This window comes from Saitoella complicata (genome assembly GCF_001661265.1).
Source record: "Saitoella complicata NRRL Y-17804 unplaced genomic scaffold SAICOscaffold_2, whole genome shotgun sequence".
NCBI classification, from domain to species: Eukaryota; Fungi; Ascomycota; class Saitoellomycetes; order Saitoellales; family Saitoellaceae; genus Saitoella; species Saitoella complicata.
The window spans coordinates 582,012-608,504 of record NW_017566993.1 but is presented as its reverse complement, the minus strand read 5'-3'; the positions used below and the strand labels follow the sequence as shown (position 1 = coordinate 608,504).

At 51.4% G+C, this 26,493-nt stretch overlaps 14 protein-coding genes across 14 annotated transcripts; 5 read left to right on the top strand and 9 right to left on the bottom strand.

Moving 5' to 3' along the window:
• Positions 1-60: 60 nt before the first annotated feature.
• Positions 61-1,514, bottom strand: SAICODRAFT_16909 (pseudouridine synthase). Its single transcript, XM_019165716.1, has 2 exons — positions 1,332-1,514; positions 61-1,282 (listed from the first exon to the last, which is right to left on the bottom strand). Exons 1-2 carry the CDS (start codon positions 1,461-1,463, stop codon positions 74-76), a joined length of 1,341 nt encoding a protein of 446 aa, XP_019026989.1. The 5' UTR covers positions 1,464-1,514; the 3' UTR covers positions 61-73.
• A 218-nt stretch (positions 1,515-1,732) lies between these two features.
• Positions 1,733-2,828, bottom strand: SAICODRAFT_69179 (ferredoxin reductase-like protein). The gene is made up of 2 exons (XM_019170455.1): positions 2,519-2,828; positions 1,733-2,462 (listed from the first exon to the last, which is right to left on the bottom strand). The coding sequence occupies exons 1-2, from the start codon at positions 2,786-2,788 to the stop codon at positions 1,761-1,763; spliced, it is 972 nt and encodes a 323-aa protein (XP_019026988.1). The 5' UTR covers positions 2,789-2,828; the 3' UTR covers positions 1,733-1,760.
• Positions 2,829-2,957: 129 nt separating this feature from the next.
• SAICODRAFT_88129 (Set1 complex component swd1) lies at positions 2,958-4,543 on the bottom strand. The gene is made up of 5 exons (XM_019171536.1): positions 4,504-4,543; positions 4,420-4,450; positions 4,214-4,364; positions 3,259-4,153; positions 2,958-3,203 (listed from the first exon to the last, which is right to left on the bottom strand). The coding sequence occupies exons 1-5, from the start codon at positions 4,537-4,539 to the stop codon at positions 2,976-2,978; spliced, it is 1,341 nt and encodes a 446-aa protein (XP_019026987.1). The 5' UTR covers positions 4,540-4,543; the 3' UTR covers positions 2,958-2,975.
• Positions 4,544-4,796: 253 nt separating this feature from the next.
• SAICODRAFT_88126 (Rna polymerase II) lies at positions 4,797-10,567 on the top strand (the record flags this gene model as incomplete). The annotated part of the gene is made up of 6 exons (XM_019171535.1): positions 4,797-4,847; positions 4,909-4,940; positions 5,100-5,226; positions 5,283-5,426; positions 5,485-5,727; positions 5,785-10,567. The coding sequence occupies 6 exons, from the start codon at positions 4,797-4,799 to the stop codon at positions 10,363-10,365; spliced, it is 5,178 nt and encodes a 1,725-aa protein (XP_019026986.1). The 3' UTR covers positions 10,366-10,567.
• Positions 10,568-10,862: 295 nt separating this feature from the next.
• SAICODRAFT_16905 (carbonic anhydrase) lies at positions 10,863-12,165 on the bottom strand (the record flags this gene model as incomplete). Its single annotated transcript, XM_019165715.1, has 2 exons — positions 11,920-12,165; positions 10,863-11,864 (listed from the first exon to the last, which is right to left on the bottom strand). The coding sequence occupies exon 2, from the start codon at positions 11,841-11,843 to the stop codon at positions 10,863-10,865; it is 981 nt and encodes a 326-aa protein (XP_019026985.1). The 5' UTR covers positions 11,844-11,864; positions 11,920-12,165.
• Positions 12,166-13,173: 1,008 nt separating this feature from the next.
• On the top strand, positions 13,174-13,781 carry SAICODRAFT_16904 (uncharacterized protein; the record flags this gene model as incomplete). The annotated part of the gene is made up of 2 exons (XM_019165714.1): positions 13,174-13,428; positions 13,484-13,781. The coding sequence occupies exons 1-2, from the start codon at positions 13,343-13,345 to the stop codon at positions 13,779-13,781; spliced, it is 384 nt and encodes a 127-aa protein (XP_019026984.1). The 5' UTR covers positions 13,174-13,342.
• Positions 13,782-14,534: 753 nt separating this feature from the next.
• Positions 14,535-16,634, bottom strand: SAICODRAFT_52174 (catalase A; the record flags this gene model as incomplete). The annotated part of the gene is made up of 1 exon (XM_019169122.1): positions 14,535-16,634. The coding sequence occupies one exon, from the start codon at positions 16,632-16,634 to the stop codon at positions 14,535-14,537; it is 2,100 nt and encodes a 699-aa protein (XP_019026983.1).
• Positions 16,635-17,282: 648 nt separating this feature from the next.
• SAICODRAFT_28853 (uncharacterized protein) lies at positions 17,283-17,585 on the bottom strand. The gene has a single exon (XM_019167255.1). It carries the CDS (start codon positions 17,533-17,535, stop codon positions 17,377-17,379), a length of 159 nt encoding a protein of 52 aa, XP_019026982.1. The 5' UTR covers positions 17,536-17,585; the 3' UTR covers positions 17,283-17,376.
• A 92-nt stretch (positions 17,586-17,677) lies between these two features.
• Positions 17,678-18,484, bottom strand: SAICODRAFT_28852 (uncharacterized protein; the record flags this gene model as incomplete). Its single annotated transcript, XM_019167254.1, has 3 exons — positions 18,149-18,484; positions 18,045-18,075; positions 17,678-17,982 (listed from the first exon to the last, which is right to left on the bottom strand). A coding segment is annotated over exon 1 (182 nt), but the record flags the coding sequence as incomplete, so codon positions are not given.
• A 1,189-nt stretch (positions 18,485-19,673) lies between these two features.
• SAICODRAFT_52263 (auxin efflux carrier) lies at positions 19,674-21,233 on the top strand (the record flags this gene model as incomplete). Its single annotated transcript, XM_019169130.1, has 1 exon — positions 19,674-21,233. The coding sequence occupies one exon, from the start codon at positions 19,674-19,676 to the stop codon at positions 21,231-21,233; it is 1,560 nt and encodes a 519-aa protein (XP_019026980.1).
• A 325-nt stretch (positions 21,234-21,558) lies between these two features.
• On the bottom strand, positions 21,559-23,148 carry SAICODRAFT_33202 (mitochondrial processing peptidase beta subunit; the record flags this gene model as incomplete). The annotated part of the gene is made up of 4 exons (XM_019168273.1): positions 21,559-22,638; positions 22,694-22,768; positions 22,826-22,951; positions 23,014-23,148. 4 exons carry the CDS (start codon positions 23,146-23,148, stop codon positions 21,559-21,561), a joined length of 1,416 nt encoding a protein of 471 aa, XP_019026979.1.
• Positions 23,149-23,637: 489 nt separating this feature from the next.
• On the top strand, positions 23,638-24,449 carry SAICODRAFT_46282 (uncharacterized protein; the record flags this gene model as incomplete). Its single annotated transcript, XM_019168848.1, has 2 exons — positions 23,638-23,836; positions 23,899-24,449. Coding segments are annotated over 2 exons (750 nt in total), but the record flags the coding sequence as incomplete, so codon positions are not given.
• A 351-nt stretch (positions 24,450-24,800) lies between these two features.
• SAICODRAFT_5080 (succinate dehydrogenase cytochrome b small subunit precursor) lies at positions 24,801-25,353 on the bottom strand (the record flags this gene model as incomplete). Its single annotated transcript, XM_019169014.1, has 2 exons — positions 24,801-25,204; positions 25,275-25,353. 2 exons carry the CDS (start codon positions 25,351-25,353, stop codon positions 24,801-24,803), a joined length of 483 nt encoding a protein of 160 aa, XP_019026977.1.
• Positions 25,354-25,541: 188 nt separating this feature from the next.
• SAICODRAFT_28849 (phosphotransferase KptA/Tpt1) lies at positions 25,542-26,406 on the top strand. The gene is made up of 2 exons (XM_019167253.1): positions 25,542-25,777; positions 25,831-26,406. Exons 1-2 carry the CDS (start codon positions 25,583-25,585, stop codon positions 26,332-26,334), a joined length of 699 nt encoding a protein of 232 aa, XP_019026976.1. The 5' UTR covers positions 25,542-25,582; the 3' UTR covers positions 26,335-26,406.
• Positions 26,407-26,493: the final 87 nt, after the last annotated feature.

Sequence of the window (26,493 nt, the reverse complement as noted above, 5' to 3'; positions counted from 1 at the left end):
CTTACCCTCGCAGGCTTCTGTGACTTCCTTCATCCGCCATTCCAAATGCCAGGAACGTTGGCAGATCACGCCCTTACCGAAAGAAATTACAAAACTTATCCCACAAGCTCTTTGGTGCGTCTGAGTCGGTTTTCAGTCTTTTGGCTTCAGGCTGCTCCTCAACACCCACTGCCTGCTTCGCCTCTACGACTTCACTCGCAACACCAGCTTCCTCCGAATCTTTACCAATCTTCAGTACACCGAACTCCTTTGCCCAATCCGGTACTTCTGTATGCCAGCCCCAACTTCCGTCTTCAGCAGCGTACTTGAATGCATGTAACCACAATCCCATCTCATGCTCCGCCGGGTCGGAATATAGCGGCACCTCGCATATCTCACAAAGTGATCCATCTAGAACCTCTCCTGTTGGTTCCTCACCTTCCTTCCTCGCAGCCTTCCACGCTATGGTATCTGCGGGCTCTCCACGGCCCATTAAGTGCAACTTCGCCTTGATCTCTTCGTCATCCCCTGCACCCCCTTTTCCGAATTCCGGACCCCAGACACGGGGGTTGGCGTAAATCGGATCATTTGCAATAGGATACCCCAACCATTGCAAGTGCACTCGGATCTGGTGGGTACGCCCTGATAGAGGCTTGGCGTGGACAATAGACATGTTGGTTGCTGGATCGTACCGAAGCCTTTGGAAAATGGTTTTTGAGTCCCTTCCGTCTGGCTTCACCCGGTTGAGAGAGAGCTTGGCAGATACAGTGAGAATCGGCTGGTCACAAACGATCTCGCCGTCTGGGAATTCTCCGTAGACTTTACAGACGTACTCTTTCTTGATTGTACGCTCAACAAGTTGTTTAGTCATGTCTTCGGCGCCCTTGCGACTCATAGCAAGGAACATAATGCCGGACGTCAATCTGTCCAGTCTGTTACACGGTGCAACCACGTCGATGCCATAATCCACTCTCAGGATATGGATAACGGAGTTGTGTCGGTATCTGCCAGCTGGGTGTACAGGAACACCTGCTGGCTTGTCGATGACTAGCAAATCTTCGTCTTTGTAAATGATCCCAATGGGTTTCGAGGTCACGGCCGGTTCGTGACGGTGTACTTTGTGAGTGATCACGTCACCGTTCTTCACAATTGTGTCCAGCGCTGCAGGCTTTTCGTTGACTAGGATTAAACCCTTCTCGATGGTCATCTTGTAGTAATCGTCCGTATGGCTGCGAAACTCAGTGACGAACACATCCAAGATATTTCTGTCTCTCCATCGCTCTTTAGCGTTTGTACGGTATTCCTGGTGATAGGTTTAGCTAGGATCCACACATACGAGGTTATTAACATACAAAGTAGTACGGTTTGACTCTCCGAAACTTCTCGTCGACAACATATTCTGCCCCAGCGAGGGGCTCAAAAGACGGTTGGTTCTCCAGATGGCGTTTCGGGCCTCCGATCTGCTTTGACTTATTCCTTGCCATTTGCCTGTAGAACTGAAATCTGAGCTGTCGTAAACAGGCAATAAACCCGTGTTTCGGTGGCATACAGTATACGCAGTACACGTATCTACGTTACAGGGCCCGAAAATATAGACCATGCAATGAGCCGGATGCACGTGCTCGCCACTGAGCAAGCTTTCTGATCAACATACAGTCCATTCATAGGTTTCACCTCCAACTTAACCACCTAATCTAACATAATCTCCCCAAAAAGTTGTAATATCTATCGTACCTTCTTCGACCATGCTCGCAGTCAGAGAGTGGATGTAGTCAGCAAGATTAGAACTTGAACACCTGGTCCTCAGTGTAGCCGAGCTCCTTCAAGATACCGGCCAACTCACCCTGGTCCTTAGGGGACTTCTTGGTACCAGAGATAGCCTTGTACATAGCCGGAGGACCACAGACGAAGATCTTGATCTTTTCAGACTCGGGAGAGGGAAGGACAGTTTGCAACAACTCTTTGCCAATGTATCCCTTTCCGCCCTTCCACTCCTCAGGGCCCTTCTCTAAAACGTAGAAAGCCCTGAAACGCTGAGGGAACTCCTGCTCGAGGTCCTCGAGCTGACGCTTGAGAAGAATGTCCTCCTCGGCGATGTTACCGAAGCAGAGGGTGACCTTAGTCTTGTCGTTGGGGTTCTTGAAGATGGCACGGCAAAGCTGGTACATAGGGGCGATACCGGTACCACCGGCAATCAAAGCGACGTGGTTGTGCTTGTTCTCCTCCCACTTGTACTTGGGGATGGGTCCCTTGAAGGACAAGCGCTGGTCGACGTTCATGTCGTGAATGTGGGTAGACATGGGGCCTCCCTCGTACTTCTTAATCAAAAGGTCGATGTAGCCACGCTGCTCATCGTCGGAGACGGGGGTGTATGGGCGGATCACGGGCTTCTCCATGTTGGGGCCCTTATACTTGGTGAGAAGGCAGGAAGCGGCCTCAAGACCAGAGACAGCGTTGTCTTCAGGAAGGTGGAAGCGGAAGACCTGCGAATACCCTGTTAGCAGCGGATCAATAGCAATTTGGTGGCGCCGTGACGAACCGAGGTGTTGTGGTTGATCTTGGTGATCTCGACCAACTTGAGGTCAACCCACTCATCAGCCTTCAAGGCCTTGGTAGGAGGAACAAGCTTGTCCTTGGCCTCTTTGGCCTTCTCCTCGGCATTGGCGAACCAGCCGGTAAGAGCAAGGATAGTAGCACCACCACCGATCGCAGCATTGCGACCAGCCTTGGAGGCCTGGGGCTTAGAGGCGGTAGCGTAACCGCGAGCCTGCTGGCGGGCACAATGTGCGATATTTCTGAAGGTAAACATTATTTTTTTCTCTGGTGTAGAGGTTCGATGAGGATGAACACGGCCCTCGAAGTGGGGAATCGATCTGAGTATGTAAGCGGCATAAGCGGCGCACACCAGACGGAGATGCACATCGTCATGGCCGCTCCGTCCTTAATCATACATGGTTCGAAATATCTTTCCAAAGATTGTCAATACTAGATAGTTCTCAGCGCTTCCTTTTCAATCCGCCGTTGACTTCCTTCGTGCTTGGTTTAACCGTCCTCGGTTGTACGGGTGATTGGACGTGCTCCACTTGTATTAACTCCTCATCCTTCTCGAGTATAACGGGTATTCTGAATCCTTCCTGGTCCAATTCACGCTGGTCGATGGTAGTGATATCAACGTCTTCATCTTCGTTTACCGCTTTCCGCTTGTTGAGCTCTTCGTCATCAACCTGCAGACTTAGTTAATCCAGTGACCTGGGAGGTTGAGGATAAGAGAAAACTCACTATATCGAACTCATCTTCTCTTTCTTCGTACTCGACGTTCTCCTCCAACTCGACGAAGTCCGGAGCAAGTGCACTCCAGTTCTCCGCCTGTGGTATTGCCCATACATATATCACACCCTGCTCTAAACCAGCCGCCACGACCAAAGGCTGTACCGGATGCCAGTCCATGTCCACCAACTCCTCTCTTGTACCTTCCAAAATCTTAACCAAAGGTGTACCCGACGCACGCTCCCAAATATAGATCTCTGTTCGTTTATGAGAAGCTGCCAAAACGTAATCGCCCGATTGAGAGAAAGCGGCAGCATTCCATTGTAGTCGGTTGATAACATCCTGGAACTTGTATTCTATTTCGATTTCGGCCTCCACCGTTACTGTCGCCAGATCTGGTAATTGTATGGTACGGATGATACGATCTGCTGGGTTGAGCACGAGTTCTCGCCCAGATGGACTCAGCCTCATGTGCTTGATGTTTGTGTTGCCAATTCTGATGCTTTTGACGATGTCGAGCGATGGGTAGGCGATAATGTTGATCCATCCCTTGCTTGTTCCGCTCAAGATATAGCTACCCGATTTGTCCCAAATGGTAACAAGAGTCTGTTGGCTCGCATCGCTTGCTACTTGTTTCTCAGTCATTCCTTCAATGTCTTCTTGTGACCGTAGCGGTACTGTCGGCAGGACGTGCTTCACGACTTCGCCAGACGACATGTCCACCAGACATGGCTTGTCTTCGAAAAGGGCGGCGACACATATGAGATGGTTGGAAGGATGCATATCAGCTCCCCATATAGGCGCTTCGAACCGGACGGTATGCAAGCGGCTACCATCTTGGAGATCCCAGAGCACAAGCTTCCAGTCGCGAGCCGCTGACAGGACGTATCGACCACAACGAGACCAACTGCAGGTGACGATCAGCCAAAGCGCAGTATGAAAGCCCTGACGCGTGCCGTTAACTCACCTGACAGAGTTGATTGGACGAGTGTGACCTTTCAGCGTGCGCACAGGGCCGTGGGTGAGAAAGTCCCATATTACCACACTGCCATCCAGTAGACCAGCTGCTAGATGAGAGCCTGTCCTGTTGAACCGGAGACAGCAAGCGTGTCCAAATGCTGATTCGGTACATGTCAGCAATGAGTCTTGTCGCGCTTTGAGGATGAAGCTCACATAATTGGGTTACAAGAGTCTCGGGGTAGTCCTAAACGGTCTCGTTAGAGAAGCAACAATGGAAGCGCAACAGCGGAGGCATACCTGAGCAAAAGGATCGAGGAGCTCGAGATTGGCCATTCCGACATCAGCGACTCAACAGCGCACTCGAGCACGCGCACGGTAATGTTGACTCTCCAGCCACACCAGCCACGCACAATGGCAGGCTAACACCACGACCGCCGCGCAACAGGCATCGCATCATTCACCGAGGACGATACTGGTATCCTGCCAGATCCACCACAGCCGATCCGTCTCTTCTTCATTGAATCAGACCCTTCACCAAGTCATTCGTCCAATCGCCTTTTCAGCAGCTCTTGCGGCGCTCCGACGACACCATGGCGACCAGCTTCTCTTACTCGAGCGCTCCCCTCAAGAGGGTTGAGGAGGTTAGCATTCTTCTTTTGTCCTTGCATTGAGCGAAGTGCTGACGGATCGTGAAACCCGTAGGTCCAGTTTGGAATTATGAGTCCGGAAGAGATGTAAGTGGCCACAATATTGAGGGCAGGTGAACGAGGCGATTGCGGGCGAGTTTGGCGATGGACGTATTTCGATTGCAAAAGAGCCCCTCGAATTGCCTTGCCTGCCCACTCGTCCCTGCTAGGTTGTGAGGATGCGTGCTGACATTGTGTCGCTTTTAGCAAAGCCATGAGTGTCGCCAAAATCGAGTACCCCGAAACGTTTGACGAATCGAATACTCGCCCACGTATCGGAGGTCTTCTTGACCCGCGTCTCGGAACAATCGACCGTCAGTTCAAGTGTCAGACTGTTAGTCTCACCTGAGAGATGTGCATGATATGTTCCGTGCTGACACACGCATACAGTGCGATGGAGAGCAAAACGACTGCCCAGGACATTTTGGTCACATCGAACTCGCCCGCCCCGTCTTTCACATCGGTTTCCTTAAGCATATCAAGAAAATCCTTGAATGTGTATGCTACAACTGCGGGAAATTGAAGGTTGACGAAGTGAGTTTACGCCAGTATCTTTCGCTCTGCAAAGAAATTGGTTGTTAACATGGCTTAGGACGATGACAAAGTTAAGCACCTGCGGAAAGCAAAGTATATCCCGCCTGCAGCACGTTTGTCCATCATTCACGCCGCGGCGAAGGGCAAGATGGTTTGCGCGGCAAACCCGCCCGCCGAGGAAGTCAACAACGCCGATGGTACTAGGAAAATTGGCCACGGTGGTTGTGGTAACCCCCAGCCAACCATTCGTAGGGATGGTCTGAGGTTGGTTGGTACCTGGAAGAAGGCGAAGGATGCTGAGGTTTGTTTACTTATCAGTTGTTTCTGTCTGACGCACGCTTACATATGGCTGTAGGAGGGCGCACCTGCTGACAAAAAGATTCTGACTCCGCTCGAGATTCAGAATGTCTTCAAGCATATCTCGTCAGAGGATCTCGCGTTTATGGGACTCAGTGAGGGATACGCTCGCCCTGACTGGATGATCATTAGCATTTTGCCTGTCCCTCCTCCACAGGTTCGACCCAGTATTGATCAGGGCACGGGTGTGAGGAACAATGATGACTTGACCCACAAGCTCTCTGATATCATCAAAGCGAATTCAAGTTTGCGCCGATGTGAACAGGAGGGTGCCCCGGCGCACGTCGTTAACGAATTTGCTGATTTGCTTCAATATCACGTTGCTACGTACATGGACAACGATATTGCTGGCCAGCCCCAAGCATTGCAGAAGGGAGGCCGTCCTATCAAGGCTATCCGTGCGCGTCTGAAGGGTAAGGAGGGGCGTCTTCGTGGTAACCTCATGGGTAAACGTGTGGACTTCTCTGCGCGTACTGTCATTACTGGTGACCCAAATTTGGGCTTGGATGAGCTTGGTGTTCCGAGAAGTATTGCGAAGACGCTAACGTATCCTGAACGTGTGACGCCTTACAACATCAAGAAACTCACCGAGCTGGTACGAAATGGTCCAACTGAGCATCCTGGTGCAAAGTTCGTCATTCGTGAATCTGGTGACCGTATGGATTTGCGATTCAACAAGACCGCTGGGTCGATCGCTCTCCACTACGGTGATATTGTCGAGCGTCACATCAACGATGGAGATGTTGTGTTGTTCAATCGTCAACCATCGTTGCACAAAATGTCTATGATGTGTCACAAGATCAAGGTCATGCCCTATTCAACTTTCCGTTTGAATCTTTCCGTTACAACGCCATACAACGCTGATTTCGACGGTGACGAAATGAACATGCACGTACCTCAATCAGAGGAGACACGTGCTGAGTTGGGTGGCATTTGCTGGGTTCCCAGGCAGATCGTGTCTCCTCAATCGAACAAGCCTGTAATGGGTATTGTGCAGGATACTCTTTGTGGTGTTAGAAAGCTCACTTTGAGGGACGAGATGTTGAGTAAGGATGCGGTTATGAACATCTTGCTTCATGTTCCTGAATGGGACGGGTATATGCCTCCACCAGCTATTATGAAGCCGAAGCCCATGTGGACCGGTAAGCAGATTTTGTCCAAGGCTATCCCGAAGGGCATTAATTTGTCGCGTGAGGACGGCAAGGATTACAATCCGCTCAGTGACGCAGGTATGCTTATTATGGATGGTGAAATTATCTACGGTGTCGTGGACAAGAAGACTGTCGGTGCTACTCCGGGTGGTTTGGTGCACATCATCATGCGTGAAAAGGGGCCCGAAGTATGTCGCGATTTCTTCAACGGCATTCAACGTGTCACCAATTACTGGTTCCTCCACAACGGGTTCTCGATTGGTATTGGTGACACCATCGCCGATCCCAAAACCATGCAGAGTATCAATGAGACAATCGCGGCTGCGAAGGACAGGGTCACTGCAATCATCAACGATGCTCATCTCAACAGGCTTAAACCCGATGCTGGTATGACTTTGCGCATTACCTTTGAATCGAAGGTTTCGAAAGAGTTGAACGAAGCTCGTGATACAGTCGGAAAGAACGCTGAGGCCAGTTTGAAAAAGTCGAATGCAGTTAAACAGATGGTATCTGCCGGATCTAAAGGTTCCTTCATTAACATCTCCCAGATGTCTGCTTGTGTCGGTCAGCAGATGGTCGAAGGTGCTCGTGTACCTTTTGGTTTCCAGTACCGTTCATTACCGCACTTTGCCAAGGACGATTACAGCCCCGAGTCCCGTGGATTTGTTGAAAACTCGTATCTTCGTGGATTGACTCCTCAGGAATTCTTTTTCCACGCCATGGCTGGTCGTGAGGGTCTTATTGATACAGCTGTCAAGACCGCTGAAACTGGTTATATCCAGCGTCGTCTTGTCAAGGCCCTCGAAGATGTCATGGTTCAATACGACGGTACTGTACGAAACTCTTTGGGTGACATCATCCAGTTTGCATACGGTGAAGATGGGCTTGATGGTGTTGAGGTGGAGGGTCAGTCGATTGACCTTATCACAATGAGTGATGCAGAGTTCGAGAAGCGTTACAGCTTCACTGAGGCTGAAGGTCAGAAATTGGAACACCCTAAGCATCTGGAGCATGGTATCACGATTTGGGATGACCTTGAGTACCTTGACAAGGAGTTCAATGAACTGAAGGAGGAGCGTGAGTTCTTAAGGAGCTTTGCGTTCCCTGGTTCTGACAACGCCGGCGTTGTGCTTCCCGTTAACATCAACCGTCTTATTGAGAACGCGCTGCAGGAGTTTGGCATTACCCGCCTGACACCGATTGATATCACTCCTCGTTATGTGTATGAAGGTGTTTCAACGTTGTTGGAGAAGTTGACAGTCTTCAGGGGTGAAGATGAGATCACGAGAACTGCTGACTACAATGCCACCAAATTGTTCAAGATCATGGTCAGGTGCAGGCTGGCTAGCAAGGTCGTCATTGGCAAGCATCTTACCAAGCAAGCCTTTGACTGGGTTTGCGGTGAAGTTGAGAAGCATTTCGCGCACGCCATCGTGAACCCTGGAGAAATGGTCGGAACACTGGCCGCTCAATCCATTGGTGAACCGGCAACCCAGATGACGTTGAACACTTTCCACTACGCTGGTGTGTCTTCTAAGAACGTTACCCTTGGTGTGCCTCGTTTGAAGGAAGTGTTGAACGTTGCGGAGAACCTGAAGACGCCTACGCTTACTGTCTATCTGGATAAAGAGCATCGTGAGAAGCAGGAGATGGCTAAGCTTGTCCAGGCTGCTATTGCGCATACTACGCTCAGGTCCATCACTTCGTCCGTGGAGATTATCTATGATCCCGACCCGAAGGAGACCGTTATTAAGGAAGATAAGGAGTTCGTGGAGTCTTACTGGGAAATTCCTGATGACGAGGCTGAGGCTAATCTGCCACGCATGTCACCTTGGACTTTGCGTATTTTGCTTGACCGTGCAAGTCTGCTCGACAAGGAAATGACTATGGAAGAGGTGGCAAGTAGACTGGGCCAGGAACATGGCAAGTCACTTTTCCTTATGTGGCAGCAGGACAACGCTGATTATCTCGTTATCCGCGCGCGTCTTCTCCGGGGCGATGACGACGACAAGGATGAGGCTACTTTCGAGGAGGAGACTTTCCTTCAACGGATGGCCGAGCTTATGCTCGACCAAACTACATTGCGTGGTGTGCCTGGTATCGACCGTGTCTTCATGAGTGAACAAGACAGGTCTATTATCAACGCGGCAGGTGCCTATGAAAAGCAGAAAGAATGGACACTCGACACGGTTGGTCTTAACCTTTCTGATGTCATGCAGCTCGATCATGTGGATTGTCAGCGGATCTATTCCAACTCATTTGTTGAGATCAACCAGGTCTTTGGTATTGAAGCATGCAGAGCTGCCTTGCATCGTGAATTGGAAAAGGTTCTTTCTTTCGATGGTGCCTATGTCAACTACCGTCATTTGGCGCTCTTGTGTGACATCATGACCTACCGTGGACGTATTATGCCTATCTCTCGTTTCGGTATCAACCGTGCAGAGACTGGTGCGCTGATGAGATCGTCTTTCGAAGAGACTGTGGAAATCTTGAACGAGGCTGCCGCCCATGGGGAGAGGGATGACTGCAGGGGTGTTTCTGAAAATATCATGCTCGGACAACTTGCCCCTATGGGTACTGGAGAGTTCGACGTGCTTCTTGATGAAGAGCTGCTTGCCCAGTTTGCCGTTTCAAACAATATCACCATGACTGCTGACGGCATTGCTGGCAAGACGCCGATGTATGGAGACGCAACGCCCTATGACAACAGGTCTCCTGTGTACGATACGGGTTACTTGAGTCCCTCAGGTGATGGGAATGCTGCATTCTCTCCGTTGGCAGTGTCGGGTGCGTCGGTGCCTGCCGGGTTTTCCGAGTACGGAGGCGGCTTCGGCGCTCAGAGTCCATACGGCGCCGGTATTCAGAGCCCCGCTTTCTCAGCGCAAAGCCCCTTCTCCGGAATCAGCCCTTCATCCCCTGGTTACTCACCGTCGTCTCCTGCCTACAGCCCTACCTCTCCTGGGTATTCGCCTGCGTCTCCGGCATACAGTCCTACTTCGCCTGCCTACAGTCCCACGAGTCCGGCATACTCTCCGACGTCACCAGGGTACAGCCCGACGTCTCCGCAGTATTCGCCGACTTCACCTTCTTACTCTCCCACCTCGCCGCAGTACAGCCCTACAAGCCCCCAGTACTCGCCGACATCCCCGCAGTATAGCCCTACGAGTCCCCAGTACTCTCCTACGTCGCCGCAATACAGCCCGACGAGTCCTCAGTATTCCCCGACGTCACCGCAGTACTCGCCGACTTCCCCTCAATACTCTCCCACGAGTCCCCAGTACTCGCCGACGTCGCCGCAGTACTCTCCAACGAGTCCTCAATACTCGCCGACGAGTCCTACCTATTCCCCCACGTCTCCTCAGTACAGTCCCACGAGTCCTCAGTACTCTCCCACCTCACCTACCTACAGTCCCAACCAGCAGCAGCAGTGAGGGCTCTGATGGGTTATAAAGACAAAGGTCTGCGTGTGGTTTCTTCTTTCTTGGTTATGTTTCAAGCTTGGTGTTTGTGTTTCGTGGAAGTCGACTTCCCTTATAACGGTATTCTCATAGCCGTCTTGGAGTGTTTATGCGAGGGAGGCATCTTAAAAAGGAAAAAGTAGTAGCAGAAATTGTACGAATAGATAATGAAGTTATGCATACCTACCCACAATTTTTGTTGTAATTATCACTACGGTAGCCACAGCCATTGGGATGCTTGAATAGCCGGAATGTCAATTGTTTGACAATGTCATAGCAGCCAAGAATTTATAGCATTATAGTAGAAACATGCTCAATGCACAATGCTATATCATTGCCCGCGCCTCTCCTAATCGTAAACCTTAACCTACTCGTACAAAGAAGTATCGTTCAAAAACGTTAACGCCCATGCCTCACGCCCATGCCTCACGCCTTTCACCCACCATGCTCCTCATTGTTCTTGTAGTCCTCTAAAATGCACCAACAACACAAGTACCAAGGACCTTGACCAAACACTGTCCCTTAGGAATGCTCTCCGCAAAAGACTTAGGAATAGTCAAGTTAATTTCCTCGGACGCACTCTCATCAACCGATGCAACCTGCAACAAGTTGGCCTCTCCGGGAGCGTTCTGAGTGTAACGCGAGTTGAACTTAATGATGGACTTCATGGCGTTGTATTGCTTGATAGAGAGGGAGAGTTGCTTGTGGGGGATGATGAAGGTGACGCCCTCAGCGCAAGGAGGGGTCGTGAGGGATCCGGAATAGACGAAGTTCTGCGCCTCGGAGCCAGTCACCAACTCGATGATCTCTGAGAAATCGAGTTCCTCGGTCTCGGTTTCGTTACCTTTGTGCTGGACAGCCGAGATATCATGCACAACGGCATCCAAGAATTTGTCTCCGCCTTCCTCGTCGAGCTGGAAAGAGGGGCCAACGACGAGGAGGGATCCGTCTTCAGCTTGGTGAACCATGTGCATTTCGAGGGGCATATACTCCTCTGCGAAACGGTGCTCGGAGGGGGTGTGGAAGTGGAATTGAGCCAAGCTGTAGGTTTTGTTGTCGTAGATGGTCGTACCGTTCACGGCGACCTCGAGCGTGGTACCGAGGTTCTCCAGATGTGCCACCTGGACAGTAGGAACATTCATCTGAATCGCGGATCCAGAGATGTTGCTCACAGTGTAGTCGAGGTTAATGGGAGACTGGTTAAGACCGGTATTGCACTTGCTGTTGGCCGCAGCGAGGTTGTGCCAGTTCAGAGGTCCGGTCTCGCCGGTGTAGGAGAATTGGATTTTGCGTTCTTCTTCGGGTTGGACGGCGTTTTCGATTGCTTCGTCGGTGGAGACGGTTGCGGATTCGGCTTCGCGTTTGTAGAATTGGGTGCCGTGGAGGCAGGATGCGGCGGCGTGGCCGGAGGCAGCGAGGGCTGCGATGAGGATGGAAGCGTGCATCTTCATGATAGAGACTGTAAGAGAGTTCTAAAAGCAAGTAGGTCAGCGGAGGTCAAAAGTAGCAGGAGGAAGCAAGGCGTACTCGTAAGGAGGAGGAATACGGACCAAAATAGACTAGCTGAGCCTGAGATATGTGAAGGAATGTTGATTCTGACGAACCCAAGGAGCGAGGAGTAAGGCCAGTTTTATGGAAGTCATGACGAGGCTGAGCAAGCAATCGATCTGATACGGCGGCACAAAGCTCTCCTCTCTACTCTCCTACCTCGATGCTTCACATGCACGTATGAGTTTCGTAATTAACTCGCTAGCGCTCGCCTCCCCAATTCGCTAAAAGTTGGCGCGACTCGGCTCGTGCGCATCGCACGTTCCAGGCAAGAAAGGACCCTGAGAGTTGGACCGATCAACAAGGAGAAGGGATAGGGACCAGTCGAGGAATGTTGCCGTGATGCTCCTGGGCTACATTCTCCAAGAGCCGGCCAGGAAAGGACGAAAGAAAAAGACAATAGTTCTCCCTGCTTGTCGATCTTCTCCGTGCAATACATCATTAGTTTCCATTAGACCGTTGCTGCAATACCATTCCGGATTTTCACCAGACCCCACTTTGGCCATGGATGGAGGCCGACATCATCCGGTTCAACTCGACCCATGCCCTAAGGGCCGAACCGCTGGTAAACAGCCTGGTCCACAAGACCCAGAGCCACCTTAGAAATTGCTCAAATCCACCAGAGACCGAGAGATATACCAAACCCCGACATCAACCTGAGAGAATCGGCAGAGACTGCGCTTCCTCACGCGACATCCTGCACCTTCACGTGTTCCCAAGCACAGCGGCTCAGCGCCCTTGGCACCCTCCATGGCCATCCCCATCAGATATCTCCAACAACTGGGAGTTCCATCCGCCCGAACATGTCTGATCGCCTGTCTAATTTCATTTCCGAAATAAGCGTAAAGTTTAGTTGGGATATCACTTCATCTGACGTCTCGGGTTCATGCTTGTTGACTGCTGCGCCCCGCCGCAATCTGGAGCACACTGCAGATGGGATGCAAGTTTGTGGGGAAACTTGGGCATGGACATCTGGCTGTAATCGAGGAATGGACCAATGACGGTTGACGGTCTGGATGCTCTTTGGAGGGGATGGACGGGCCGAGAGGCGCCCACTGAGAGACGGTTTATCCTTAATTGAGTTGTTTGCTGCACAGTTAATGCTTATTTAATTGCTTTTGGGTGGAGGTCAGGGTTTGCGCGCCCTCCCTGCCAAATTTTCCGCGCCCCTGGCTAAAAGGCCCACACCAAAAAGTTCACTTACGTGCGGCGAGCCAAGGGAAGGTCGGATATCCAGCACCCTTCAACACCGTCAAGGTCAGTACAATGTCCCAGCAAATTGCAGGGTCTGCACCGGGGTGATTGCGTGTTCTACGTACCCTCCCCCGTTTCAGATTCGTGTTGCCATTCGCATCATGTCTTGAGGAAGTTCGGTTTGGCTGAACGTGGTCTTATCCTCTAGATGGCTCCCACCGACAAGACCCAGACCCAGAAGAAGTCCGGACGCTCCGCGATCTCTGATGTTATCACTCGTGACTACACCATCCAGTATGTTCCTTCTCTCTTGTTCTCAAAGCCAACTGGGCTAATTGATTGTCCACAGCCTCCACAAGTACGTTCACGGTGCTACCTTCAAGAAGAAGGCTCCCCGTGCCGTCAAGGTCATCAAGGAGTTCGCCAAGAAGCACATGGGTACCGAGGACGTCCGTGTCGACCCTCTCTTGAACAAGGAGATCTGGAAGCAGGGTGTCAAGGGTGTTCCCCACCGTATGCGCCTCAGGATCTCCCGTAAGCGTAACGACGAGGAGGGTGCCAAGCACAACTTGTACTCTTACGTCCAGGCCGTCAACGTCCCCACCACCAAGGGTCTCCAGACCCAGGTCGTTGAGGAGGAGCAGTAAGCGATGGGCTATTGAATAGCTTGTCGTGAACTGGGTCTTGCACGATTGAAGGAAGCGCGGGGTAATGTTTTTGGTTTGGATTTATTGGCGTTTTCGGATCTTTGCATTGATTTGTGTTTCTTGGCTTGTATGGCAGTGCGCCGGATAAGCTTCGTCCGTTAATGAAATACCATCATGTTATCCCCGTGTTCAATTGGATCTTTGAATCATCGTAGTGAACCACGAGATATGCCCTGTCCGTTTTCATCTTTGTTATTGTTCGCTTCCCTCTGATATCTTCTGTGGTCCTTAACAGCAGCTCATGAGGAATTTTGGAAGTGGTCGATTGATGGGCGTCCATTTCAGGGATTGGGAAAAGGAGGAAAGGAACACCGGTCGTGGCACAGCTCCATACTCCTCCTTGTTGTAGAAGACTGATACGAGACCTGTCACAATGTTGTTGGATTGGACTATCCTTTGCTTGTATCATCCCACTACACATCAAAGCACCCCCTTCGACGTCCACAATCACTACGCGTGCTGGAGCTGGCTGCAAGCGTGAGAGCATGTAGAGACGAGCAATGAACCATATTTCAGGATAATAATACTTTATTCCAAGAACATCGTACACGTACACCTATTCGTACTCTCACAAACTAAGTAGCCAAAAACAAATAAGATACGCCATAACCATACCATATCAAATCATCATACACTTTCATCCTCCTCTCACAACGTCCGACATACATCCTCGCTCAAAGACGAACACCAAGCTCAAGCAGCAACCTTCAAGTTAAGCCCAGCATCCTCACGAGCCCAGTTCCTGTGCTGACTCATCTCCTGACTGAACTGCTTCGCAACATCGCCAACGTTCGTCAACCCAACGTTCCTGCTGGTAATGACACCGTAAGAGTTAACAACCTCCGTGCTCTGCTCACTCAACGCAAGGTCAACACCAGGCAAAACAACAGCCTGCTGGATGAAATCGACACCCTCACCGGTAGCACAGATGGGCTTGAGGTGCTCGAAGGCCTCACGGACCCAGTGGGTGACACGGCCGGATTGCTTCATCTTCAAGATGTGGCCTGCGCCGCCGGGGACGTAGATAGCGTCAAAGAGCGTAGAACGGCCCGACTCCCAAGAGAAGTCCGCGCCCAACCCTTCCTCGTACTTGGAGGATTCCTCCTGTCCAGCGGCCTTGATAGGACCACGACGCTCACCAACGATGAACGTAACAGCCTTCTGCGCAGCAAGCGCCGTCCTCATCTCAGTGACCTGTCCCAAATCGAAACCATCGGCGATGAGGATGGCAACACGGCGTCCCTCAATCGAGCCATTTCCAGTCAACTCGGCCTGAGAAACACCCTGAATAGCGGCAGTAGGATATTCGGTCTTGAACGGCTTCTCAGGGGGCGCGACACCGACCTGAGTAGCAACCGTACAAGCAAGCTCGAACGAAACCATGTTCAAACGCTCAATCATGGTGGTGTAGACCTGAGGGTCATCACACTTTGACAACTCAAACACAAAGGAGTTGGTCATGTGTCTCTTCTCGTGGGGACGCATAGAGTTGTAGAACTGGGTAGCCTGGTTCAAGTGCTCGTAGAACTTGGGACCACGCTTGCGCTGCTTGAAGCCGTTGACTTCCTGGCGGTAGGTCTCGAAACCACCGGAGCCGCCGGAGGCAGGGGTAGGCTTAATGGAGGAGTAGCGGTTGGGCCAGTAGTTGACCTTGCCCTCGGTGATGGTGTGACGCATGAAGCCATCACGCTGGTTGTTGAGGGTGGGAGCGAGGGGCCTGTTGATCGGCAACTCGTTGAAGTTGAACGAGCCGAACCTGTTCAACTGCGTATCCAAGTACGAGAAGTTGCGGCCCTGCAAAAGCGGGTCGTCGGTAAAGTCGATACCGGGGACGATGTGAGAAGTGCAGAAAGCGACTTGCTCAGTCTCGGGGAAGTACTCGGTGACGTTACGGTTCAACTCGAACTCACCGATATAGCGGACGGGGACGAGCTGCTCGGGCCAGAGCTTGGTAGAGTCGAGGATGTCGAAGTCGAAGTTGTCGGCGTCGGCTTCCTTGATGCACTGGATACCGAACTTCCACTTGGGGTAGGCGCCGTTGTCGATGGCGGCGTACAAGTCCTTGCGGTGGAAATCGGGGTCCTGACCACAGATCTTCAAGGCCTCGTCCCAGACGAGAGAGTGGACACCCAACTCGGGGGTCCAGACGAACTTGACGAAGGTGCGCTCACCCTGCTCGTTGATCAACGCAAAGGTGTTGACACCGAAACCCTGCATCATACGGTAAGAGCGGGGAATGCCACGGTCAGACATGGCCCACATGAACATATGAGAAGTCTCAGGCTGGAGACCCATGAAGTCCCAGAAGTTGTTGTGGGCGGACTGAGCCTGGGGAACCTCAGTCGAAGGCTCGGGCTTACCGGAGTGAATGACATCCGGGAACTTGATCGAGTCCTGGATGAAGAAAACAGGGATGTTGTTTCCGACGATATCCCAGTTACCCTCATCGGTGTAGAAACGGATGGCGAAACCACGGACATCACGGACGGTGTCTGCGGAACCACGGGATCCCAAGACAGTAGAGAAACGGACGAACATGGGCGTCTCGCGGGAAGTGTCGGTGAGGACCTTGGCGCAGGTGACATCGGCCGCCGACTCGAACAAACGGAAAACACCGTGAGCACCAGCTCCACGAGCATGGACCACGCGCTCCGGAATACGCTCATGATCGAAATGGTGGATCTTCTCACGAGCATGGAAGTCCTCCAAGATATGAGGACCGGTACCGTTGTCGGAAATGACCTTCAACCAGTCATCGGTGTTGGAGACCTTGACACCGGTGTTTGTTGTCATGCAGTTGTCCCTGGTGGACTCTGGGGTGACGGTGTACTGTCCCAACTGCTTGATCTTCGCGTTGGACGAAAGAGCATTCGCCTTCTCAGCCATCTTGGCCTTCAAACCGCCGCCGACCTCCTGCATGGTCTCGAGTGCTGATTGCAACGACATGGTGGTATATTAGTGGTAAGTGAGGGATACCCGAAGTGGGAGGTGTACGCGCCTTATATACGGCTCCATCGCTGAGGAGGATTACGAATGGCGGGCTGTTCTGGGCGCGGTGACGTAACCAGCTGGTGAGCTGATGTGGAGCAGATCTGATTGGCCAATCCGTCGGCAGTTGCAATTGCACATCTACGCGCGTGCACAGCTGGTCCTGCCCTCCTAACCTGCCCTAATGGGGGTAGTCAAACCTCTGCAAAATTTACAGCGAAGTAGATTATAATCCAGGGCATAATACGCTAATGTCTGACCGACCCTTACAAAACATAGACAGATTATTTTTTCAGCAGGCGGTTAGCTCCCGCTCACGTGAAGCATGCACGGTCTACCGTGCATAAAGCCGCAACACCAAAACGGGACGCGAATCGAGGCCAACAACCCAATGAATCCAGGCTGGTTTTCGACCGGATTACCGGTCCCTACGACCAATTATGGTGGTCCGCTTGAATGCTTAGACTGCTGTAAATAGGTAAATTGTCGATAGAGGATTGAAAAACAAGTGTAAATACTGCATTTAGTTTGTTTATTCCCCATGCGCTCAGTGGTCTGCTCGATTCCCAACCCTTGTATCAAAAGTCTCGATATCCTCACGGTATTTGCGGAAAAGGTCGGTACGGCGCATTCGACGGCGTGCTTGAGTGCCATTTTGATTGAAATGCGCGCGTATATCATCGGGGTGATCTCCCTCTAGATCCATGTTTACCAACCATGATTCGTCGATGTCCGCGGATCCGTGGAGATTGAGTATGTTGGCCAGGACAATCCAAGATGGTATCTATTGAAACAGACCTTCATAGGTTCCTTCAGAAACGGTCATGGGAAGGCACTGTAGCGACCCAAATCGAGCCTTCAGCACTCCAATGGTATGCTCGACCGTGACCCTTATATGGGAAACTTCACAGTTGAATCCAGCTTTCCGGGCCGTGTATCCTTGATACTGCTTGAAGGGAGTGACAATTGACATGGTATTGCTGTATGCTGAATCCGCAAGCAGGTATTGGGTGGGACCGAAGTATACGTCTGGGTCTAGGTGCAGCGGTAAATCCTTGTAGGCAGTTGAATCATGCTGGGAACCAGGTAGAGAGCAATTAAAGTGTCTTATAAGACACTGGTCATCACAAACAATGGTTGCCTGAAGGCCGTACTGAATACCATGGGTAAGCCGTTAACATTAAATGCTTGATAAGGTTCTATGGAGTGACTTACCTGCTTTTTGCGCTGGCAGAGGTAGTCCAGATGTTGCCGTTTCTCGAGTTTTACCATCCAGGCGAAGGGAAACACGTCGAGTGAACACGGTTAGGGTGCCCTTACCGATTCCAAACAATTCGGCTATTTTCGACAATGATGAACTAGTAGAACCTTGGGCGCCGAATCGAAAGAGGATACAAGCCAGCTGATACCTTACTGATGCTTGTTCACAAGCACTGTTGTTGTAGAACACCGGGTTGGTCTTGATCAGACCGAGGGCGAAATGAAAATCTTCTCGATTCATTCTGTAGTAGGTCTTGAACCTTTCGTCATCATAACCATTGAGAACCTCTTCAGTGAAGTGTTGGGACTTTGCCAATCGTTCGCATGCAGAGATATATCGAGTGTTTTCGATGATTCCAAGCAGCTGGTAATCTTCGTCTTCGGAATTGTCGGTCTCCATGGATTGCAAATAAAGGTCCCAATCGGTGATTCGTCTGGATGCTCCGGAGCTCAAGGATGACGGCGTTGATGGTGTCGAGGCCGTAGAAATCGATGAAGCTGAAGAGGGCGAGCATTCGTCGAGGTCAAGTTGATCCATAGCAGCATTTTCTAAGCTGTTGAAATGGTCCGAGATCGACAATGGGCGAGAGGGCAATTCAGCCTCTCTGGACTGTCAATAACGAATGATCGCGTTGCGCAGTTGTCGTTTCAGGCTTCTTTGAGGCATTTGGGAATGGCACGTTAATATCATGGTAGTGAGTTTGCCTCGAGGCAGCCGGGTCAGCCACAACGTAGCTATGCAGATCATGCGCAGACCCTGAGTGAAATCTGCATCAATTTCCTAATTGGGCGCATCGGCTCGCCCTACTCGATTATCTTTTAAGCGATTATTTTAACGACCCTGCTCGAGCACCGCGCAAAAATAATGGATGTTTATGCATGGGTTGCCATGGCAACCGCGCGATTCAAAATCAAGCTATTATCTTTTTGCAGAGGTTCGACTACCCCCACTGAGCGAGGGTTGTAAAGCGCGGGTGACCGCGTCATGTGGACGCTGGAGACATGCTTCCATGGTAAGGTTTACAGATTGATATCTCGCGATTGCAATCGATCGTAGACAGAGGAGGGGTGTAGCATGACAACGGCATCGGAGCATCGAAACCCTTAGGGGCCCCTCCGTCGGCAGTTGCAATTCACGTTACCGCTAGTTAGAGTGGTTCAGATGGGATTTTCCGAATTCTACATAACGGGTGAGACCGGAGAATTTGTCGTGTCGTATGACGCAGATTTGATCTTCTCGGTGTTCGAGGGTGCACGTGCACGTGCGTCTCAATTCGAATTCGACGTCGAAATGCTTCTCGCGTCCCTTGGTCGAACATGTTTCTCAGGAAGGCAAGGAATTTGGATGAAAGTCTGACTTGGTGGACACCTCGGTATATCATTCCTCCGATAAGGTTTTGGCGGTGGGGAGAGACCCAGCTGCACGCACCTGCCACCGACGCGCTACACTCGTAGATCCGACGTATATGACACTTATTGCACAAATCCAACTCTTGACTGAGATCCTCCAGTACGGCCGCGGACATTGAATGAGCCTCCTACCACGATAACGCAGCTTGCAGTTATCCAGTTCATTCATTCATCATGGGCGCCTCAGTCGGCGAACTCATCTTCATCGCCGTCAAGCCAATCATAAAAATGGCCATAACAGCCCTCGGCGGCGTCTGGCTCTCCCACAAACAAATCCTCACCCCCGCCGCCTCCCGCTCCCTCTCCCTCATCGCCATAAACTTCTTCCTCCCCGCCCTCCTCTTCTCCAAAATCGTCCCCTCGATCGATTCACAGAATATTCCGCAGCTCGGAGTGTTAATATTGAGTGGGATTTTTTATCAGGTGTGTGGGTTGATAACGGGGTTGTTGGTGAGGTGGTTGACGCCTGTGCCGAGGGCTTGGAGGAATGGGGTTGTTGCGGCGGGGATATGGAGTAATTGGGGTGACCTACCGCTCGCTTTCGTTTTGACGCTCACTAATGCAGCGCCGTTTACGGAGGAGGACCAGTCATTGGGAGTGGCATATGTGAGCATCTTCATCATCGTGTTCTTTGTGACGATGTTTCCGTTGAATGGGATGGCCCTCATTGCACGGGATTTTACGCATCCTGCCGTCGCTGTTGCGGATCCGGAGGAGTCACCGCCGGTTACGGCTGTGAGCAGTCCCACGGCTATACAGTCCGAGGCGGAGGACACGAAGATGGTTGAATCGAAGGAGCGGGAACTTCAGGGACCGTTGAAGATGAGGACACAGGAGTTGAAGGATGGAATTCCGATGACGGAGATGAAGAGGCGGCCATCGAAGAGTTCGGGGCCGAAACCGACATCCATGGTGACTACGCGAGCAAAGCCAGACTATAAAGATGAGACTGTGGATGATAGCCAGTTGTTTCCAGCTGCACTGGAGTCGTTCGCACCTATTACCAGAATCGCTACGGCGGATTCGCTGGCGATCAGCAGGATCAAGTCAAACCAGACCGCCGACCAGCCTTGGCAAAGGCGTTCATCAGACCAAACACTACACAGCCGAAAACCCTCCATATCACCCTCCGCACCCCCACCGAAACCAACCTTCTGGCGAAAAGCTCACTCCCTACTCAACACCTTCCTTACTCCACCAACAATCTCCCTCATCCTCTCCATCATCATCGCCGTCATCCCAAAACTAAAAGCACTCTTCGTCTCTGGTCTCTCCGAAGGCATCAAGAATGCCCCAGACGGCCAACCACCCCTCGAAATCATCCTCGAGACCGCAACATTCATCGGAAACGCCTCCGTTCCCTGCGGTCTGGCGATCTTGGGCGCATCCCTTTCCCGCCTCTCCCTGAAACGCATTCCGAGTCTGTGGTCAATCGCCTCAATGGCAATTCTTAAACTCGTAGTCATCCCAATCATCGGAATCGCGTGGACGACAGGCTTAGCACGCACGTCTCTAATCCCAGACGACGCGAAGATGTTGCAGTTTGTGATTATCTTGTGTGGAGCTGTACCGACGGCTACCACGCAGGTTTATTTGACGCAGATCTTTTGTCCGCCGGAGGAGAGTCCGGATGAGCAGTTGGATGCATTGTCGAGTTTTTTGATTTTGCAGTATGCGTTGATGTTGATTACATTGACGGCGACTGTGGCATATTCCATTAACATTCTTTATTGACGAGTTTTGGTCAACGGGCGTGGGATTATCAATAAATCATAACCATTCATGGTCGCGGCAGCCGAGTCTAAAGGTTGTAGTTGTCCTCTGGCACATACAACGTCGGCAAGGCCGATGGGTAACCTTACAGAATCGACCATTACCTAAACTTCACAGGTGCATGCAGATCTAGAGTATTAAGATTTTCTTTATTGCCTATATCCCAACCGCTAAACAATCAAGAAATGATATACAATCCAGCGTTTCTCTTTTCCGCCGGTTCCTCCCTCCGCACCTCACTTTTTCATATCTTTACACAATTACCGTCATTACAAACGTCACCCGCTTAGTACCTGTTCAAGGACATGTCGGTGCGGATTCTGTTGTAGTCAAGGATACCCTCGATAGGACCGATAGCAGCCATGGCGACGTCCTGGTCCCACAACTTCTCCTGGGCAACACGCTTAACATCCTCAACAGTAATCTTGCCAATGTGACGCTCAATTTCAGCAGGGGTCATACGGCGACCGGTGGTGACGATTTGGCGACCAATGTCCTCAGCGACGGCGGTGGTAGAGTCAAGGGAGAGCAACAAAGCACCACGGAGCTGAGCCTTTGCACGCTCGACCTCGGCCTCAGTAGGGGAGGTAGAAAGACGGGACCACTCCTTCAAGGTGAAGTGGATAAGGTCATCAAGCTGGGTAAGGTTCTCGGAGACCATGTAGATACCCCAGAGACCGGTGTCGGCGTAGCTGGTGGAGAAGGAAGAGTAGGAGTTGGCGAGGTGGTTCTTGGAGACCATGTGGGAGAGGCGGGAGCCCAACTCGGAGGCGTTACCGAGGGCACGGTCCCAGTTACCGATGATCGACTGCATGACGAGCATGGTGAAGTAGTCGGGGTGTTTCCACGAGACACCCTCGACGGCGATAGCGATGTGGGCGGCGGGCATGGTGTCGTCACGAACACGGACTTCAGAACCGACGAACTGAGGCTTCGGGCCACGGGCCGTACCAAAGCCAATAGCGTTCTGGGAGGTAGGGAGATTACCGAAGTGCTTCTCGGCGAGCTTAACCAAGGCATCGTGCTCAACACCACCAGCACCGACGAGAACCATGCGGTCAGCGGTGTAGTTCTGCTTGATGTAGGAGGTAATGTCGTCACGGGTAATCTTCCTGATGTTATCCCGGGGACCGAGGATAGTCTGGCCGAGAGGCTGGTGCTGGAACGCGGTGGCGTGAAGGTGGTCGAAGACAACCTCCTCGAGCTGCTTGTCAACCTCGTCGGACTCCTGGAGGATGACACCACGCTCCTGCTCAATAGCGGACTCCTCAAGCTTAGAGTTAAGGAGAATGTCGGCGAGGACATCAACGGCGGCGGGAACGTCGTCCTTAAAAGTCTTGGCGTAGTAGACGGTCTGCTCACGGGACTATAGAGATAAAGTTAGTACCTGCAAAGATAGACGGCGAAGCGAATATGCATACAGTGTAGGCGTTCAAGTGAGATCCCCTGAACTCAATCTCCTTCTCGAGCTGCTCGCGTGTCCGGGACTTGGTACCCTGTGCAAACAACGTAAGCAATCAAACTTTGCATGGTTCGACGTCCGGGGTGCGCACCTTGAAGGCGAGGTGCTCCAAGAAGTGAGCAGTGCCGTTGTTCTTGGAGTCCTCAGCACGGGATCCAGCGTCGATCCAAACACCAACAGTAGCGGTCTGTGCGTAGGGAGAGGACTCAGTAGCGACCTAAAACGTGTCCAAATCAGTCTTTGTCCTTCTTGTCGCTCCGATGGCGTAGATCAACGTACGGTGAAGCCGTTGGGCAAGGTGGTGGTCTTCGTCTTCGGGGTGAACGAGGGAGCGGAAGCGTAGAAGCGACGCATGCCGAAGGTCATGCGGGCATTTGTGCCGACACGGGCGAGAGACGAAATCCTCGATGCCATTGCTTTGGGATATATGGTGGTGATGATGTTCGACCAATTGCAGTGTACCTAGTCGCCAAAATCCCGGCCGCCCTGACCCGGGGAGAGGAAGGGACATACACGGATTGTGATAACAATAACTCCTTGTAGTAGAATATAAATAGTAGTATTTCAGACAGCATTCATGTTATGATTATGCTGGGAGCTTGTCATGACTTTCGTGCGAACGAGGATTGCGGGTGGTCGACCGGTCTCTGATTGGTTGAAAATGCACCTCCCCAGCACCAAGATCTGGCGAGAAGCAAAGATCGGGCGGGCTCATCTTCTTTTCAAAAGCCTGTTTCCAAATTGGAGCAGTTCCATCGCATAGCTTGACTCGTCCCCGTCTCTATCTCCACGTGATAACCTGACGTACATCCAAGTGCTCCCCACGGAAGGCATACCAAAAGACCCCTACACCAGATCCCAATCAGCACAATGACACCAATACCCTCTCAGGCTACGGACCCGAAGCTTACACCCTTCCTCCTCCTTGCCAAGTCCGCAAAGGGCAAGGCCGCCGCCGACCTTGTCTCACAGGCAACTGCGGCTCCAGGATTGTACAATTATGGGGAGTTACTGGAAACCGAGAGTATCAAAGCGTTGCAAGGAGGTAAGGAGTGGGAGATGTTGAGGCTGTTCGCGTATGGGACCTATATGGACTATAAAGGTAGAATTGGTCGTGAACAAATGCAACCTCTGTTTGCTAACCGATGGTCCCCTGTTCTACAGGCAATTCCGATGCATATCCTCCTTTGTCAGATGCTCAGCTCGCCAAGCTGAAAGTGTTGACTCTCGTCTCCCTTGCGTCAATAGCCAGTGCGCATACACTCCCTTACACCGACCTCATGTCTACTCTTGACCTATCTTCTGACTCGGCACTGCGCGTACTCATTATTACCGCAATATATGCGGGTCTGATTGACGGAAAGATGGATGCTGCTACTCAATCCTTCCGCGTATCTCGTACGAAGGGCCGAGATATCGAATTGTCAGACACCAAGACCGTGGACAAAATGTTAGCGATATTGACCACGTGGGATGCTGCCTGTACTGGTGTATTGCAGGATATCGATGACAAACTGAGAGATATTGCCGAAGCAAGGAAAGAGAAAGAGCACGCTGACGCTGCACATGCGGCGAAGTGCGATAAAATTACAGACGAGCTCAAGGCGCAGCAAGAGAAGAGCAAGGGTAAAGGCAAGGGCAAGGCAGGTTTTAACGACGACGCCATGGACATCGACGAAGGAGCTGGGCATGAGGGCTCGGTGGGTAGCGGTAGGAACTTCTTTGGGCTTGGCGGAGGAAACCAGGAGAGAAAGAGGAAGAATCGGGGGAGTAACGAGAAGAAGAGATGAAGAGCTGAAAGTATTTTCTGTGGCGTTGTGTTTTGCTATGCGTGTTGGTTTTCTTACAGTCGCCGGCGTTATTCTCGGATATTGATACCTTTTCCTCTCCTTCTCACTTGCGATTGATTCAATTGCAACGACTGGCCGAAGTGTCTTTGAGTGCAATGAAATCAATGATATAAATTGGCTCGACAAACGTAACATACAAACGCCCGTTATTTTCACTCGGGTTCATCGCCGCCTCAGAACTTCCACCCCCAACCTCTCAAAACCCCCTTCATTACTTTATGCGGTCCAGACCTTCTTAATACCCTCAACAATTCCAACGTCGTTCGTCTCAAACTGGTACAATCCGTACAATACGGTGGCAGTAGCCCCACGGAGAGCCCATGTCGCGAAAGGGGCGAGCTTCTTGTATTTGCGTTCGGGAATGTAGTCGGTCACACAGGCGTCGAAACCGATGTGAGAGTGAATGACGAGAGCACTGCAGAGAACAGCGTCCATCACTGGAGAGACGGAACCAGCGACGAAGGGCGCAACGGTCAAGGGGACGAGAGCAATGGAAACGAGACGCTCAAAGTCCCAGTGGTAGGAACCGTGGCTCCTAGAGACGGGAGGGATAGGGGCAGGGTCATTGACGGTTCCCTGAATAACCTGAGGACCGGCTGCACCGATGCGAAGGGGAGCAGCTATGGGCAAAAGGTCAGCACTCTGATCGCCGGAGGAGGCGTCCATGAGACGAAATATAGGGATACGCACTGGTACGGAAAGCCGCAACACGAGCGGGAGTGATGATGGACTTGGCCGCAGGGCGGAAAGCGGTACGGAGAGCTGCCATTGCTGATATCTGAGGGTATATTCTTTATGGTGTTTCCTCGGCAGTGCTGCACGGACTTTCGCGGGGTACGGCCGACCGGAACTCGCCGCAAAGTTAGGACGCTCATTGGCTGGAATAATCGAGCTTGTTAATTATTAATTCAGATATGCATTCAGGCTAGTAACGTAGATATCGATATCGAAAGTGTATGAACGGACTCCGGCAAGTAATTACCCAAAGATCAGTCAGAATGGCCAGTACTGCATATACAGGTCCTCAGCAGCCCCAGGGCGACAAGAAGCCGAGAACGAGAGGGGGAAGAGGCAGACCAAATGACTCACCAGAAGTCCAACTATCAAAATCACTATCTTACATCCTGCGACATGGAGCAGCAAAAGAGGGGCTGGAGATGCGCGAGGACGGTTATGTGATTCTTAAAGACATTGTGTGCATTCCGGATATGCTGGTCCAGATTGGTTGCTAATCTGGGACATACAGCTGGCACGGCCAAAATTCAAGAACGTCACATTCGAAGAGATCCAGCATATTGTCGAAACCAATGACAAGAAACGATATGCCCTACTACCACCAACAGATCTACAACAATCATCACCAGAAGGATGGATGATCAGGGCAAATCAGGGTCACACATTGCAGGTTGAATCGCTCGAACTTTCAGAAATTACCGAGCCATTACCGATCTGCGTACACGGCACGACAAAGAAGCCATGGGAAGCGATCAAACAGGAAGGACTGAGCAAGATGAAGCGAAATCATATTCATCTTGCTGTCGGCAAGTTTGGCGAGGAAGGTGTGATCAGCGGTATGAGGAAGAGCTGTACGGTGTTTGTGTACGTAGATATGAAGAAGGCTCTTGAGGCGGGGATCAAGTTCTACCAGAGTGCAAATGGAGTGGTCCTGACTGAAGGAAATGCTGAGGGCAAACTGTCACCTGAGTTCTTCGAGAAAGTCGAGGATGATAAGGGTCAATTGCTGCTGTGAGCGTATGTACCCGAGATTTATGTCTAGAGAACAGCCAAAGGGAACATCGAAAAGATCCAAAAACTGCTCTGAAACCATATGCTTGTTATGCTGTGGATATATTAGCAAGCTATAACAGATGTGATAACCTTTATCCCGTGTCCGGAATGCCAGATCCAT

Coding starts and splice junctions, on each gene's coding strand:
- SAICODRAFT_28853 (XM_019167255.1), bottom strand. CDS start 17,535: ATGGATCTAGAGGGAGATCACCCCGATGATATACGCGCGCATTTCAAT.
- SAICODRAFT_28849 (XM_019167253.1), top strand. CDS start 25,583: ATGGCCAGTACTGCATATACAGGTCCTCAGCAGCCCCAGGGCGACAAG. Junction 25,778..25,830: donor ATGTGATTCTTAAAGACATT/GTGTGCATTCCG, acceptor TGGGACATACAG/CTGGCACGGCCAAAATTCAA.
- SAICODRAFT_88129 (XM_019171536.1), bottom strand. CDS start 4,539: ATGGCCAATCTCGAGCTCCTCGATCCTTTTGCTCAG. Junction 4,451..4,503: donor TCCTCGATCCTTTTGCTCAG/GTATGCCTCCGC, acceptor GAGACCGTTTAG/GACTACCCCGAGACTCTTGT. Junction 3,204..3,258: donor GAGAAGATGAGTTCGATATA/GTGAGTTTTCTC, acceptor CTAAGTCTGCAG/GTTGATGACGAAGAGCTCAA.
- SAICODRAFT_69179 (XM_019170455.1), bottom strand. CDS start 2,788: ATGTTTACCTTCAGAAATATCGCACATTGTGCCCGCCAGCAGGCTCGC. Junction 2,463..2,518: donor AGATCAACCACAACACCTCG/GTTCGTCACGGC, acceptor GGGTATTCGCAG/GTCTTCCGCTTCCACCTTCC.
- SAICODRAFT_16909 (XM_019165716.1), bottom strand. CDS start 1,463: ATGGCAAGGAATAAGTCAAAGCAGATCGGAGGCCCGAAACGCCATCTG. Junction 1,283..1,331: donor GAGTCAAACCGTACTACTTT/GTATGTTAATAA, acceptor ACCTATCACCAG/GAATACCGTACAAACGCTAA.